At 41.9% G+C, this 15160-nt stretch overlaps 1 protein-coding gene and 1 non-coding gene across 5 annotated transcripts in view; both read right to left on the bottom strand.

Annotated features, from left to right (window-relative positions):
- The window catches only part of Tesk2 (testis associated actin remodelling kinase 2), a 96225-nt gene that overhangs the window by 4212 nt on the left and 76853 nt on the right, over nucleotides 1-15160 (bottom strand). For all 4 annotated transcript variants that reach the window (XM_051188543.1, XM_051188544.1, XM_051188541.1 and 1 more), the window contains exon 5: nucleotides 6765-6911. In XM_051188543.1, coding sequence (XP_051044500.1) covers nucleotides 6765-6911 — 147 coding nt within the window. The remainder of the gene's footprint in view (nucleotides 1-6764; nucleotides 6912-15160) is intronic.
- LOC127225508 (U6 spliceosomal RNA) lies at nucleotides 4720-4826 on the bottom strand. The gene has a single exon (XR_007834795.1). It is a non-coding gene; the product is annotated as a U6 spliceosomal RNA (small nuclear RNA).

Below are 15160 nucleotides of genomic sequence, written 5' to 3'. Positions count from 1 at the left end.
TTAATCCCAGCACTCAGGAGGTGAAGACAGGAAGTGATCAGGTAGAATGGAGAAGGATCTGAACCTTTTTTGGATGCAGGAAGGGGACAGGCAGGAAGCTCCTGGTTCAGTGATCTTCCATGTTCTTACCCCAATATTTGACTCCCCATTTGTTGTTGTTGTTGTTGATTTAGGTTAATTAGATTTATAATTCAGGTGTGATAGCACACCCTTTAATCTCAACACTGGGAGGCAGTGAGCTCCAGACACTGTGTGATGGCTATTCTTGATTGTCAACTTGACTACATCTGGCATTAACTAAAACCCAAATGGCTGGGCATATGAGCGAGTGTTTTGTTTTAAATCAATTTAAGTGGGAAGACTCACTTTTAATCCACTTTTTTTTTTTTTTTTTTTTTTTTTTTTTTGAGGTAGGGAGAGCCACCTTTAATCTGGGTTACACCCTATGCTGGCAGCCTATATAAAGGAAATGGAAGAAGGAAGCTTGCCTCAGTCTCACTGACATGTGCATACCTTAGCTGGTATTAGAGCCTACTTCTTTTGAGATTCTAGTATATACCAAAGATCAGCTGAGACATCCAGTCTTGTGGACTGAACTGGATTCTTGCATCTTCTTTTGGTAGACAGCCATTGTTGGACTAGCTGGACCACAGCCTGTAAGCCATTCTAATACCTATTCCTTCTGTACGTTCTGTTCCTCTAGACCACTGGAACTCAACCTTCCTGATGCTGTGACCCTTTAATATAGTTCCTCATGTTGTGGTAACCCAACCATAAAATTATTTTCATTACTACTTCATAATTGTAATTTTGCTACTGTTATGAATGTAAATATTTTGGGAGATAGAGGTTTGTCAAAATGGTCTTGACCCATAGGTTGAGAACCACTTCTTTAGAGAACCCTAATTAACAGTCTATAAAACAAAACAACCCAAGTCTGACTAATTAATCCTGGATCTTAAAAATGATTAAGTATCAGATAGTTTGAGTTGCCATGTGAGTTCTGGGAATTGAACCTGGATCCTCTGAAAGACCAAACAGTGCTCTTAACTGCTGAGTTACTTTCCCAGCCCCGGATTTTTTGTTTTTGTTTTTTTTTTTTTTTGTCCCCCCCCCACCTAAATATTGATTTAAGCCACCTACTCCCAAAAGTAAAGGGATTGAATCAGTTATATAATGGTCTTCATTTGATCCAAGAAACTGTGCTTGAGGTCCCATACAGTTTTCTGAGCAGTAGTCCAAAATCTCTTTTACCTATTTCCACAGCATGTAAGAAGCAGGTTAACATGAAGACAGAATAGCCACCATCTGACCAGTCATGCTTATGATAGTGTAACTTCAGGAAAACATGCAGCATTCTTTTTTGTGGGGGTGGGAGTCCAAGACAGGTTTGTTTTCTTTAATTTATTATGTATACAGCATTCTGCCTGCCCGCACCAGATCTAATTACAGATGGTTGTGATCCACCATGTGGTTGGGGAATTGAACTCAGGACCTCTGAGCCTTCTCTCCAGGCCCCCAAGACAGGGTTTCCTTAGTAGCATTGCTGGCCTAGAACTAGCTCTATAGATGGCCTGGAACCCCCATAGATCTGCCTGCTGCCTTCTGAGTGCTGAGATTAAAGGTGTGTGCTGTCACTACCCAGCTACATGGCAGTATTCTTATTCCCATTGAGGGTACTGTGACAAAGTAGATACAGAACTTGCACATTTCTCATAGTGGGCACCAATCAATATGAGCAGAACTACTCTGGACTACTTATTTGTGTGTTTTCTGAGACACTCTCACTATGTAGCCTTGGTTGGCTTAGAACTTAGAACTGCCTCTTCTTTCCACAGAGATTTGCCTGCCTCTGCCTCCAGAGTGCTGGGATCAAAGGCATGTGCCACCACCACCCAGCTGTTTTGTTTTTGGTTGTTTTTTTTTCTTGAAACAAGGTTTGATAGAGCCCAGGTTGGCTAAAAACTTGGTATTTATCTGAGGATGACGTTGAACCTCCTGCCTCCAAGTGCTGAATTTCCAAAGCACTAATGTTTTCCTTCCATTTGTCTGTCCCTCACTCCCTCTCTTGTTTATCGGGATAGGGTTTTGCTGTGTAACAGTCCTGGCTATCCTGGAACTCATTCAGTAGAACAGGCTGGCTTTAAACTCACAAAGATCCAACTGCCTCTGCCTCTGGAATGCTGGGACCAAAGGCATGGGACACCAACACCCAGCTCTTTTTCATTTTTTTAAGATTTATTTTATTTTTAATTATGCATATGTGAAGAGGGGGTTGCTTCCCTTGGAACTGGAATTAACAGGTGGTTGTAAACGATCTGACACGTATGCTGGGAACTGAACTCAGGTCCCCTGCAGAAGCAGGATACTCATAACTGCTGAGCCATCTCTCCAATCCATATCCTTGTCTTATAGGTACTAAGCATGGTCTTCTCAGTGGTATAATGTGTGTTTAGCTTGCATGAGATTCTTGGTTCAGTCTTTAGCATCCATCCACCAAAAGTATGATCTGGCCCACTTTCCACATCCCTACCTCTGGTACTGCTATGCAACACATACAAGTGACCAGGACAAGCCCAGACTTACCAAGCTTGAAGAATTCCTTTACATCTATCTTATCTTGCTTCATATTTTTTTTTTCTTTTTTCCATTTGGAATATTTTCTGATACCCATGAATTTGTGTGTGTGTGTGTGTGGTTTGTTACTGGGATTAAACACAGGGCTCACATGTGCAGATTGCTCTATCTGCTCTACCACTAAGCTACACAGCTACACCCCTAAACTCACCAAACCTTCCTTTAACCTAGGAAAAGTTATCTTTTAAGCTTTAAGACAAGTTTTGCAATCCTGACTTCTCCAGCCTTAACCTTTCTTCTTAGCTCCTCTGTACCACTCTTTACAGACTAGAAGACCTCAGGAGAAGGTTCGGTTTTGAGCTTTCTTTAGCATCGGTTTGTGAGAGAGGGTAGGGACATCCATAGTACTATACAAATACTGCCACCTATAGAGAAAGGAGGGACAAATGATCTATAAATAACTCAAAGCTGCAACTAGCTCTCCCCACATACCTGCAATGAAAATAGCTCTGACACTCCAGGATTGGAAACCCTGCACCCCACCTGATCCTCCAGAGGCAGCATAGAGCAGGGATTCTTGGCTTACAGAAACATTTGTGGAGCCACCCAGGACCTATCTGACCTAGGCTAGTCCGTCCTCCCGTCCTTCCTCCCTCCCCCTCATTTGCCAATCTGACTAAGTCACCTCGGGTTTACTGTGCACCAGGTACATATTAACTGCTTCTTCTGACCTTGATGTGTTCTTCCCTGAGCTAAAATGAATCTGTTATTTCATCACACTCACTCTTGGACCCCAGAGAATTGAACTGGGTGGCTTCCAAGGACTGTCCTTGTGCTCACCCTGACTTGTTCCTCCCTAAGCTCTGCTGGCTCAGCACTTCAGATCCCTGACTGTGTCTATGAAAAGATGGGCCCTATGCCAACTGATTAGCTAAAACTCCAGGTGGGGTCACTAAGCCTATGAGGCAGCTCATATCCCTCACTTCTTTCCTTCATCCTCTTCCTGATTTACCAACAACTCAAGACTTAGTCTCTAGGGTTTGGTCTAATGTCCTGTTTACTGACTGATTTACAGTTTCTAGAGACTCTGACCAGGTGTGGTGGTGCACACCTTTAATCTCAGTGTTCAGAGGCAGAGGATCTCTGTGAGTTGGAGGGTAGCCTGGTCTATACAGAGTTTTAAAACAGCTAGTGCTAAATAGTGAGACCCTGTCTCAGAAAAGAAACAAAAAGGTAGTAACTGTAGGTGCCCTGATAGCCACTCCTGCATCTCTCAAGCTTCCCCACTCCTGTTTTCAGACAGAATCTCCCATGTAGCTCAAGCTGCCCTTGAATTTGTGATCCTCCTGCCTCATCCTCCCTCAGCTACCTTGGATGCCAAGACTAGATTACAAATATGAATGAATCATCATATTCTGGCCTCTAATTTACAGAGATCCGCCTCTGCCTCCCGAGTGCTGGAATTAAAGGAATGCACCACCATTGCCCAGCTAAATCTACTGTTTTAGAGAAGCAGACCTTAAAAAGTCATTTAAGCTCACCATTTCCAAGTATCCTCAATTCTACCTTAAAGTCCAGACCCAAGGAGGGATATAGCCTAGAAACAAGGAGTTGCTGGATGTGGTGGTGCACATCTGTAATCCCAGTGCTCAGGAGGCAGACACATAAGGATTACCCTTTTAAAGCCAGCCAGTGTTACTTATAAAAGGAATTGTTCTAAGTTCCTAGGGTGTATCTTGTTTTGTTTTATGTGTATAGGTGTTTTGCCAGCAAGTATGTGTGAACACCATGGGCATACAATGCCTGCAGAGGCCAGAAGAGGGCACCAAATGAGCCACCATGAGGTTGGGAATGGGACCTCTGTCCTCCGGAAGAGCAGCCAGCAATCACAATGGCTCAGCCATCTCCCCAGCCCTCCCTACATTTTGTTTTTAAGCCCATTGGTAAAGAGAATACTTACTCTCACAAAAGGTTTATTTTAGTTTGACCTTTTTTTTTTTTTTTTTCCTTTTTGGTCTTTTTTTTGTTTGATTTGGTTCTTGGAAAGTTTCACTAGATAGCCCAAGCTAGCCTCAAACTGACCACCATACCTCACCCATATAAGCACTGGAATTATAAACATTTCCTTTTCTTTCTTTTTTTTTTAATATGGAACGCTTCATGAATTTGCATGTCATCCTTGCCCAGGGGCCATGCTAATCTTCTCTGTATCGTTCCAATTTTAGTATATGTGCTGCCGAAGCGAGCACGAATTATAAACATTTCTATCTGTGCCCAGAGAGCTCATTGATTTTTACAACACAAGCTCAAAAAGAATACTAACCCAAATGATAAAGTACAGAAAGGGAATTATGCTACACTGCTGAGGAGCAGGGCGTTTTCTTCCAGGAATCTTTACCATCTTGGCCTAGAGTGATCTCCCCAGTGATAAAAGCCTAAAGTCCATGCAGCTGAATATTCAATTATAAAATACTTATGTGTTCTTTATTCTCTCTCTTCCTTCTCTCCTCCCTCTGTGTCTCCCCCATCCCTCCCCTTTCTCCTTTCCCCTCCCCCTTCCTCCCTTTCCTTCATACCCCTCCCCACCCAAAGGTTTCTCTGTGTAGCCCTGGCTGTCCTGGAACTCACTCTGTAGACCAGGCTGGCCTTCAATTGAGAGATCTGCCTGCTTCTGCCTCTCAAGTGCTGGGATTAAAGGTATGTGCCACTACAACAAGGCTCCTTTAGTTATTTCTCAATGACGTCATATGTAACTATAGGTTAGAAATTCCCCTTTTCTATTATTTATCCATCCATGAATCCAGGCATAGGACATATTCATGTAGGTATGGAGGATAACTTGTTACAAATTTCTTCTACTTTAGAAGAAACAATATTTTTAGCAGAAAGACAGATACCTGATTTTGGCTAGATGCACATGTGTATATGTGGGGGTAGGGAATAAAGTAACTACTATTTTTGGATATGTTATAAAATTTCTATACTCTGGAGTTAGAGAGATGACTCAGTAGAAGAGCATTGGCTGCTCTTGCAGAGGATACAGGTTTGTTTCCCAGCACCCACATGCCAGCTTACAACAGACAAGAACTCCAGTTTCAGGGGGTCTGATACCCTCTTCTGGCCCCTGTAGCCCAGGCATTCAAATGGTGGATATACATTCATGTAAGCAAATATTCATACATATAAAATGAACATAAACCTTCAAAACAAACCCTCTAACAAAGCTTAGAAGACTTTAATTTGGTTCTTTGGCAGATGTCATACTAAGTACCCTAGGTGGCCTTACAGTTCTCCATTAGCTCAAATAATATTTAAGAGCCTTGTCATGGAGTCAGGAGGTGGTGGCTTACACCTTTAATCCCAGCACTTGGAGGCAGAAGCAGGTGGATCTGTGAGTTTGAGGCCTACCTGATTTACAAATCAAGTTCCAGGGCAGCCAGGGTTACACAGAGAAACCTTGTCTCAAAAAGCCAAAACAAGAAAATAAAAAATAAAAGCCTTGTCATGGAAGTATCCTGGGACATTCAGCCTTCAAGTTCCTGCTTTGTAACAAAGCCAACTTTCTCTGAAAGAAAGTCTTTTCTAACCTGGTCACACAGCAATCTGGACAACAAAACAATACCACAGAGACCAGCTAACATCAAAGAAGAACTGGCAGGATGGCAGAAACTCAATCACACAATAGAAATGGGTCAGCACACGGCGGCCCACCAAGCAATCCAAACGTGCATTCTCCTGACTCACTATGGCCCAACTCTGCTCTTATGAGAGCTGCTTCCTGGAGGCCGTGGAGGAGAAAACTGACAGGGCTCTGCTGCTCTCCTGAGCTCTCCATGTGCTTCTGCTGCACACGCTCAGCAGACTAAACAAAGGCTCTCGTGTGTATCACCTGGCTCCATACTCAAACGTTCCTGCTCTGAGCAGACAGAGGCTGGATTGGTTTTTGATTTTCAGGATCTATAGCTTGGCCTTGAGCTCTATGTAGCTGAAAAAGATCTTGAACTTCTGATCCTCCTGCTTCTATCCAGTCCTGGGGAATCAAATCTTTGTGCATGCTAAGCAAGCACCCTACCAACTAAGCTATATCCTTAGCCCAGATAGAAGCTTTCTAAGGATTAACTATCAAATACTGGATCTCTAGAATAGAGATCCCCATGTTTCTAGGTTCTATAATGATAATTTCATACCTTTGATGTGAGGTCCCGATGGAAAATGCCTTTGAAGTGAAGGTAGCTGAGGCCCACTGCTATGTCATAGGCCAGTTTCACTCTCACAGCCCAGGGCAAATACAGGTTACTGTCTAGCAGCTGTTCCAGGTTCCCAGAGTTGATATACTGCAATACAAAAGAAAAGCCCAGCTAGTATTTATCAGAAATGTTTAGGCTGGTGGTAAAAGCATGAAAGAGCAAATACTTGTTCTTTTATTTTTTAAGGATTTACTTTGCTGTGTTTCTGCTTTTTTTGCTAAGATCAAATATAAAGATTTACTTTTATGTGTATGAATGTTTGCATGCATGTATGCATATCACATGCATGCCTGGTGCTCACTGAGGCCAGAAGAGGGTGGAGTTAGTGGCTGTAAGCCACCACATGGGTGCTAGGAACTGAAAGATGCTCTACAAGAATAGCACGTCCAAGTGCGCCTAAACTCTGAGCCATCACTAAAGCCATTTATTTTGTCTTGGGGTAGTGTGTTGGGATAATCTTCTCATATACTATGTGAAGATGTCTCTGTCCTGTCTCAACGCCTAGGGCACCTTCTGATTGGTTTAATAAAAGCTGAATAGCCGAAAGCTAGGCAGACAACGACAGGTGAGACTTCCAGGCAGATAGGATTTGGGAAGGAATCTGAGGGCTGAGGAATTCCCAGCAAGAAAGTGGAGGAAGTCAGACACATTGTACTGAGGAAAAGCAATGAGCCACATGTCATAACACAATAATGGAAAGAATAAAAATTTGACTGATGAGATATAAGCCTTAATAAGAGCTAGCTGGTAACAAGCCTAAGTTAAAGCCGAGCTTTCACAATTAATAAAAAGTCTCATTATTTGGAAGTGTCATTATTTGGAAGCTGGTAGTTCAAAGAAAGACCTGTTGCAGTAGTGTTTCATGTGACCTCAAACTCACTGTGTAGCCAGGGGTGACTTGGAACTCATCTTCCTTGCCTCTACCTTCCAAGTGCTGGGATTAAAGGCATATACCACCATGTCTGGATTTGAAAAAAAAAAATTTTTTTTTTGAGACTATATAATCTTAGCTGCCCTGGAACTCAGTTTGTAGATCAGGCTGTCTTTGCACTCACAGAGAGATCCACCTGCCTCTGATTCCTGAGTGCTGGGATTAATAGTATATACCATCACAAGCAACATTCTTTTGTTTTATTTTGTTTGTTTTTCAAGACAGGGTTTCTCTGTGTAACTTTGGAGCCTGTCCTGGAACTCACTCTATAGACCAGGCTGGCCTCAAACTCAGAGAGATCTGCCTGCCTGCCTGCCTCCCAAGTGCTTCAATTAAAGGTGTACACCACCATTTGTGTGTCAGTATGAGTCTAATGGCGGATGTGTCAGTCAGTCACTTGAGGAATCCAGAAAAGTGTCAAGATCATTTGGAGTTAGAGTTATGTGTATTTGTGAGCTGCCCCACATGGGTACCTGGAACTGAACTTGTTCAGTGCTCTTAACTGCTGAGCCATCCTCCACTCCCCGGGCCCAAACATCTTTTTTAAAAAATCACTTTATGGCCAGGTGTGGTGGTATACACCTTTAATTCAAGCACTTGGGAAGCAGAGACAGGTAGACCTCTATTTGTTTGAGATCATCCTGGTCTACAGATTGAGTTCCAGAGTAGCCATGGCTACAGAGAGAAACCCTGTCTCAAAAAGAGGAAAGAAAAGAAAATATTTTATGCCAGGCATGGTGCCTCATGGCATGTAACCCCAGCAGAAGCAGGAGGATTACCATGAGTTTAAGGTCAGTCTGGCCTACGTAGTGAGTTCTAAGCCTACTACAAAGTGAGTCCTTATCTTAAAAAAAGAAAAGAAAAAAATTCGGAACTAAGTCTTGCAGGAAAATAAAACCTAGGAAGTAACAATCTTGAGCTAGAATGATTACTTATGCCAAGTAATAAAGAAAACAGTTTGGGGATAACACACAGGTGAGAAACCAGAATCCTTAGGAAAAGAAAAATTCAAATAAAAAGACAGAGCTAGTTCCAGGACAGGCTCCAAAGCAATACAGAGAAATCCTGTTTTGAAAAACCAAAGGGGGGGAGGGGGAGGAGGAAGAGGAAGAGGAGGAGGAGAAGAAGTGTTCTTAACTTCTGAACCAACTTCAAGGCAGTGTTTCTCTCTGTATCCATGGCTGGCTGTCCTGAAACTCAGTTTCTAGACCAGACTGGGCTGGAACTCATGTAAATCCTCTGCCTCCTAAATGCTGGGACTAAAAGTGTGTGCCACCATGCCTGGCATGATTTTTTTCCTTGTAAGACTGAAGAAGTAAGCTGGGCATTGGTAGCTCATGCCTTTAATCCCAGCACTTGAGAGGCAGAGGCAGGTGGCTCTCTGTGAGTTCGAGGCTAGCATGTTCTACAAAGCGAGTTCCAGGACAACCTCCAAAGGAACAGAGAAACCCTGTCTTGAAAAACCAAAAGACTAAAGAAGTAGCTGGGTATGGTGGTATATGCCTTTAATCCCACCACTTTCAAGGCAGATCTCTGAGTTTGAGGCCAGACAGTGCTATATGGTAAGACCCTGTCTAAGGACACGGACACACACACACACACACACACACACACCACATCACAATAACAGTAATTATTTTTTCAGTGAATATTTATATAATGCTTGTACTATACCCAATACTTCTAAAAATTGTATGCACATTATCTCATTTAATCTATACAACAGCCCATAAGGTAAGCGTATTATGGGCTAAGTACCCCTCCCTTGTCTAAAATGTTTAGGATCAAAGGTGTTTCTGATTTCAGAGTTTTTCCAATTTTGGAACATGTACATAGATCTATCTGCATTACTCTCATATTACAAAAGACATTTAAAGGTTAAGCAATGTTATTCAATTATTAAGGGCAGAATCTGGCAGACAATACAGTCTAGCTCCAGAGTAGATCTTTTTACAACTACATTCACTGTACAAGGAGATAGAGTGAGATATTTGAGTGAGATAGTTCCATGCAGAACAGGAACTCAAAAGTAAATTTACTCAACCCTTTCAAGATATACTATCTCCCTCCTCTTTCCAAGGGAGGAAAAGGAACAAATTCTACAAGTAAAATGGGTATCTTGGCATTTCTTTAGAATGACACTGAGGACCTAATGATATAATGAGCAAGAGATTTGAGTTGAATTCTTGTCAATTATCCTTCTATGAACCATTTAATTTTGAAAAAAACAAAAAGGTTAGATGTCCTTCAGTTTTCCAATTTATCAGGTAGGCATACCTGATCTGCCTAACTCACATCTTTTTGTTTGATGTTGTTTGAAATGAGAGTATAATAAAACAAATGGATATGGTAATAGAAGCATCAGAAGAAACCAGTTGAGGGCAGCACCACGCAGCACATCAGATAGATGCCTGTATGTGGCACAGCAGGTTTGGTAATGTAGAGAGAACTCCTAAAACACACCTAACTCTTGAAAGGAGAGTCTGTCCACTTGCTTAACCACACTTTGTAATCTACCTTGGACGTTTACAACAGTGTATAAAGGAAGCATTAGCACAATGACTTCTCACTCTAGGGGAATCTGCCCAAGGTCACAATAGAGAGGATAAATGCTGAGAAACTGAACTTGTAAACTCCAAACAATAGGGAGCAGTACAGCTAACATTGACCATGTAGGCAAACTTCCTTAAAAAAATCTAAAGAAACAGAGTTTGCTTCTTTGACAAGGTGGCAGCATGACATGGAAGGCTTGTCTTTGGGAGCCACTCTGCTTACATGGCTGAATGTCAAGCAGAAGAAATTTAGACTATGCATTTTCTGAAGGTCTGGGATGCCAGGACTCTTGGTTTTGGTTCAGAGAAAGACGTATGTATTTACAAATATGTATCAAAGCCCAAGAAAGGAAGGGTGTAGTAGATCACATCTACACTTGATACACGGGAAGCTGAGGCAAGGTTCAAGGTCAGCCTGGACTACATAGTGAGTTCAAGGTTAGCCTAGACTACACAGAAGGAACCATTTCAAAAGAAAGGGAGGAATGAAGGGAAGAACTAAATCTATAGACCTAGCTAGAAGGTGGAGAGCAAAGAAAAGATGAGGGCTCATAGTTACTAACAGACTCTGGCTTTCTAGGCAGGATGGAAAGGTAGTAACCAGGTCCAGACAGGAAAAACAAACTATTTTATTTTCTTTTTAAACAACAATCCATTTGTCTTGCCTGATGCTGGAGAATATATTGGTGGGGCTGATAAGCCTCTGGGCCCTCAAAAACCACAACTTCTCTATGTCTCAAGAGCCATGCATGCATGTATGAAGAAAGGAAGTTTGAGATCTGCCAACAAGGAAGATTTCTAGATTGCTAAACACTGTGTACCCCATTAGTGGGAACATTCACTTCCCCATAGGCAACTCCCACTGCAGACTCAGCTGTGCAACCTCTGAACAAATCCCTCTGCAGGAACAGCTGTATTAGCATGTTCAGCTTTGCTAGATAGGAATCACAGATGCTGTGTGTTCAGTTTTTTTTTTTTTTTTCCTTTACAGACTATCCCCTTGGGTTGTCCTACAGAACAAGACAACATCATATTTAAATATCTTACAGAAGCTTTAACATTTCAATTTTAATTTTTTTGAGGCAGGGTCTCTCTAGTCTAGGCTGGCCTCAAACTTGCCAGGTAGATGAGGATGAATTTTTGTTTCTTTTTCGAGACCTGTCTCTGCCTCCTGAGTGCTGGGATTAAAGGCATGTGCCACCACCACCTGGCCAATTTTGAACTCTTGGATCTTCCTGCTTTACCTCTCAAATGGGAGTTATAGGTACTTCAGTACCTCTTACATGATACATATATCAACTTTATCCATACCCAAAACTGCTTCTTTTCATAGTATAATAAAATATTACAACATCTTTCATTTGATCTTTTTATTAAACAAAAGAAAATAGACACGTTCATGTTGGTAAATGTTAACTGTCTCCATATTCACATACAGATACAGTGTAATTTATGAGCCAATATATACAGAAAGGAGTAAAAAGGCTATAATTCTATATGTAGGGGTCTAACACTCTCCATTTAATTAATTCTTCTTTCTTTCTTCCTTCCTTTCTTTCTTCCTTTGTTTTCTGAGATGGTGTCTCATGTAGCCCAGGCTGGTTATAAACCACTATGTAGCAAGGCTATCCTTGAACTCCTGATTTTTCCTGCTTCTACCCCAGGAATGCTAGGATTACAGGCATGCGCTACCATGCCAAGACTTTCACTTGATTTGTGCTTGATATCTGACTTCACTATAAATACCTTTTCCTAAGATATGTGTTATATGTTATATGGTACAAGTTAACTAAGAAACATAATGTAAATAAGTCTTTATTATTAAAGGGTAAGAAAACATATACTAACATTCTTAAAAATTCACAAGTGAAACATCAAGATGGCTCAGCAGTGATGTGATTTCAAAGCAAGTCTGACAACCTGAGTTCAATCCCTGAAACCCACATAGGCAAACTATAGTGGTTTTCTCACTTACACACATTTGCAAATGTGCCCCCCAAAACATTTCTCATACATATAACAAAATAATAACAAAAAAAATTAAAAACCACCACACATACATTTAAGTGGATAATTAGCTTGCCACTTAAAAGAATTAATTTTGCTGAGCATGATTACTCTCCCTGGTAATTCCAGCACTTGAGAGGCAGATACAAGTCAATCTCTGGGAGTCTAAGGCCAGCCAGCTCTACATAGTGAGTTCCAAGACAGCCAGAGCTACATAGTCTATAAAAATAGTCTGTAAATAAGCAAGCAAACAAAAAGCTAATACCAAAGATGATACTATTAAGGGAATTGTCTTTACTGGTACTTGAATAATAAGGGTCAGTCAAGTTCCAGGTCAGCCAAAAGCTATATAGTGAAACCCTGTCTCAAAAACAAAAATGTCTGTCTGTCTGTCTATCCCTCACCACTCTGGAGGCTGAGGCTGGAGGATCATTTGAGCATATGAATTCAAAACCATCCTTGGCATTACATCAATACCCTTTCACAAAAGAATGAAACAAAACAAAGTATCAGGGTAGAATAGCACACAAGCACAGGCCTTTAATACTAGCACTAAGGCAGAGGCAGGAAGTCTCTGTGAGTTCCAGTGAGACCAAGTCTCAAAAGGCTCTAGAAATAATCTCACTTTTGGGGGGGAGGGGGTCGTGCCCAACCTCGACCAGCAAGGAAAACGCAACTCAGGGGAGATCTTCTAGCAGTTTAATCAGGATCCTTGAACAAGCTTCTTCTGACCCTGGGGAACTGCCCCACACAGGCTTAAATCCCCTCGCGCTGACCAACCCTAGTGAGCCACATGGATCCTGCAGATAGGCTGCTCTTATACGGAAGCAAGCAAGCTGAACAGGCTTAGCCAAATAAGGACTTGTTTAAGACAGAGAGCGCTCACCATCAGGAAGGTGAAAGGCGGAAGCCAGCGCCATCTTTAAGGCGCAGTACTTCCAAGCTCTCTAGGGGGGAGGGGGGCCTTTTTTTTTTTTAATTATGTATATGTATTTGTATATGTTTTTGTAAAAACGAGTGCAGGTGCCCATGAAAGCCACAAGAAGGCAGACACCACCACTGCCTGGCCCTCTTTCAGATGCTTGAACAGTTAGTAACTACTTTTCAGCAAACACTCATTTGGCCAGAACCTGAACCACTTAAGGGAGGTACATGCTGCTAGCTGTGTGGCAGAGTTACTGCACTCTAAGTAGCAGGACTGTGCTGAAAAAGTCCACACATTCTACCCATTTACCCCCAAAAATGCTAAAAATCTTTTAAGTGAAAACACTTAGGATAGGCAGCTAGTCGATTCCCTTAATTCATAGTTCAGTCCAGATCACATCTAGTAGATATGGTAGCTCAGGCTAACCTTGAACAAACATGTAATCTTTATTCCTCTGCCTCCCAATCCCTGAACTATAGCATATCCTCACCAAGACAGTCTTCCTGAAATGCAAATCTAAGCCATTTTCACATTAAATTATTCAATGATCTTCTATTACTTTTGGACTAAAACTCAAAATCCCAAAATTTAGGAATACTGATTGTTCTTCCTGAGGACCCAGGATCAAATCCCAACATAGCAGCTCAAAACTGGCTGTAACTACAGGTCTAAGGTATCTGACATCTTCATCTGACCTGTGCTGGCACTGACAAAGCACATGGTGCACTGATATACCTGCACACAAAACACCCATACACATTTAAAAACAGCTCTTGGGAGGCAGAGGCGGGGAGATCTGGAATTCAAGACCAGCCATGGCTACATATCAAGCTCAAGGACACATGAGACCTTGTCTCAAAACAAACAAAACCACCACACAACACTGAGTAGTTTACAAAGCCTTTCACTCTTGCTTATTAACCAATTAACCTGCACATTTACCCACTATTAACATGAAATGCGCTTCCCTGCCCCATACCTGTCTAACACTAACTGTTGAGGGTTTAGTCCCATTTCATGATATCCCATAGGTGAGCTGGGAGTATAAAAGACATCCAAGTCCGGTGGGGCACACCTTTAGTCCTAGTACTTGGTGAGCAGAGACAGACACGGGTGAATCTCAGTGAGTTTGAGGCCAGCCTGGTCTACAAAGTGAGATCCTGAACAACTAGGACTGTTACAAAGACAAACCCTGTCTCAGAAGACCTAAATAAGTAAACAAATAAATAGGTAACTTTTTGAAGCAAAGGCATGGTTACAGTTTCCTGGACCAGGCAGTGCAGAACCATTTGTAGTTAAGGTTACCTTGAGAAATACGGTTTAATCATAAACAGGGACCAACCTAGTTTGTCTTTACAATGATGCTTTTAAGCCTACGATGGAGGGAAGTTGGTTCATCAAAAACATCCTAAATTCCCAAGCCACACCTATGATCTCATCAGCTGAAATACTATCCAACGCACCTCAAGGTTCACCCTACGATTCAATTTCAATTTTTAGCTATTCTTTGAGGGCCCACCAAAATGACATGACAATGAAGTTCAAGTCTCTAAGCCTTTCTTTCCCTATCTCTCTATTCCATTTACCTCCGTGCTTAAAATCTATGCTATAAATCTTTTTGTTGTTGCTGTTGTTTTGGTTTTTCAAGACAGGGTTTCTCTGTGTAACAGCCCTGTCTGTCCTGGAACTCACTTTATAGATCAGGCTGGCCTTGAACTCAGAGATCTGCCTGCCTCTGCCTCCCAAGTGCTGGGATTAAAGGTGTATGTCACCACACCCAGGGCTATAAATCTTTTAATAAACTCCAGTTTTGCTGAAATCCTTTCTGTAGTGAAGCCAAGAATCCTGAGTGGACATCTCTAAAAAAGAACTCAGGATGCTCTGGGAGACAGTGTGGAGCTGCTCTTCCAGCCTGCACCCT

The sequence above is a fragment of the Phodopus roborovskii genome, unplaced genomic scaffold (assembly GCF_943737965.1).
Source record: "Phodopus roborovskii unplaced genomic scaffold, PHOROB, whole genome shotgun sequence".
NCBI classification, from domain to species: Eukaryota; Metazoa; Chordata; class Mammalia; order Rodentia; family Cricetidae; genus Phodopus; species Phodopus roborovskii.
The sequence above is the reverse complement of the archived record's forward strand: the minus strand, read 5'-3'. Positions and strand labels throughout refer to the sequence as shown.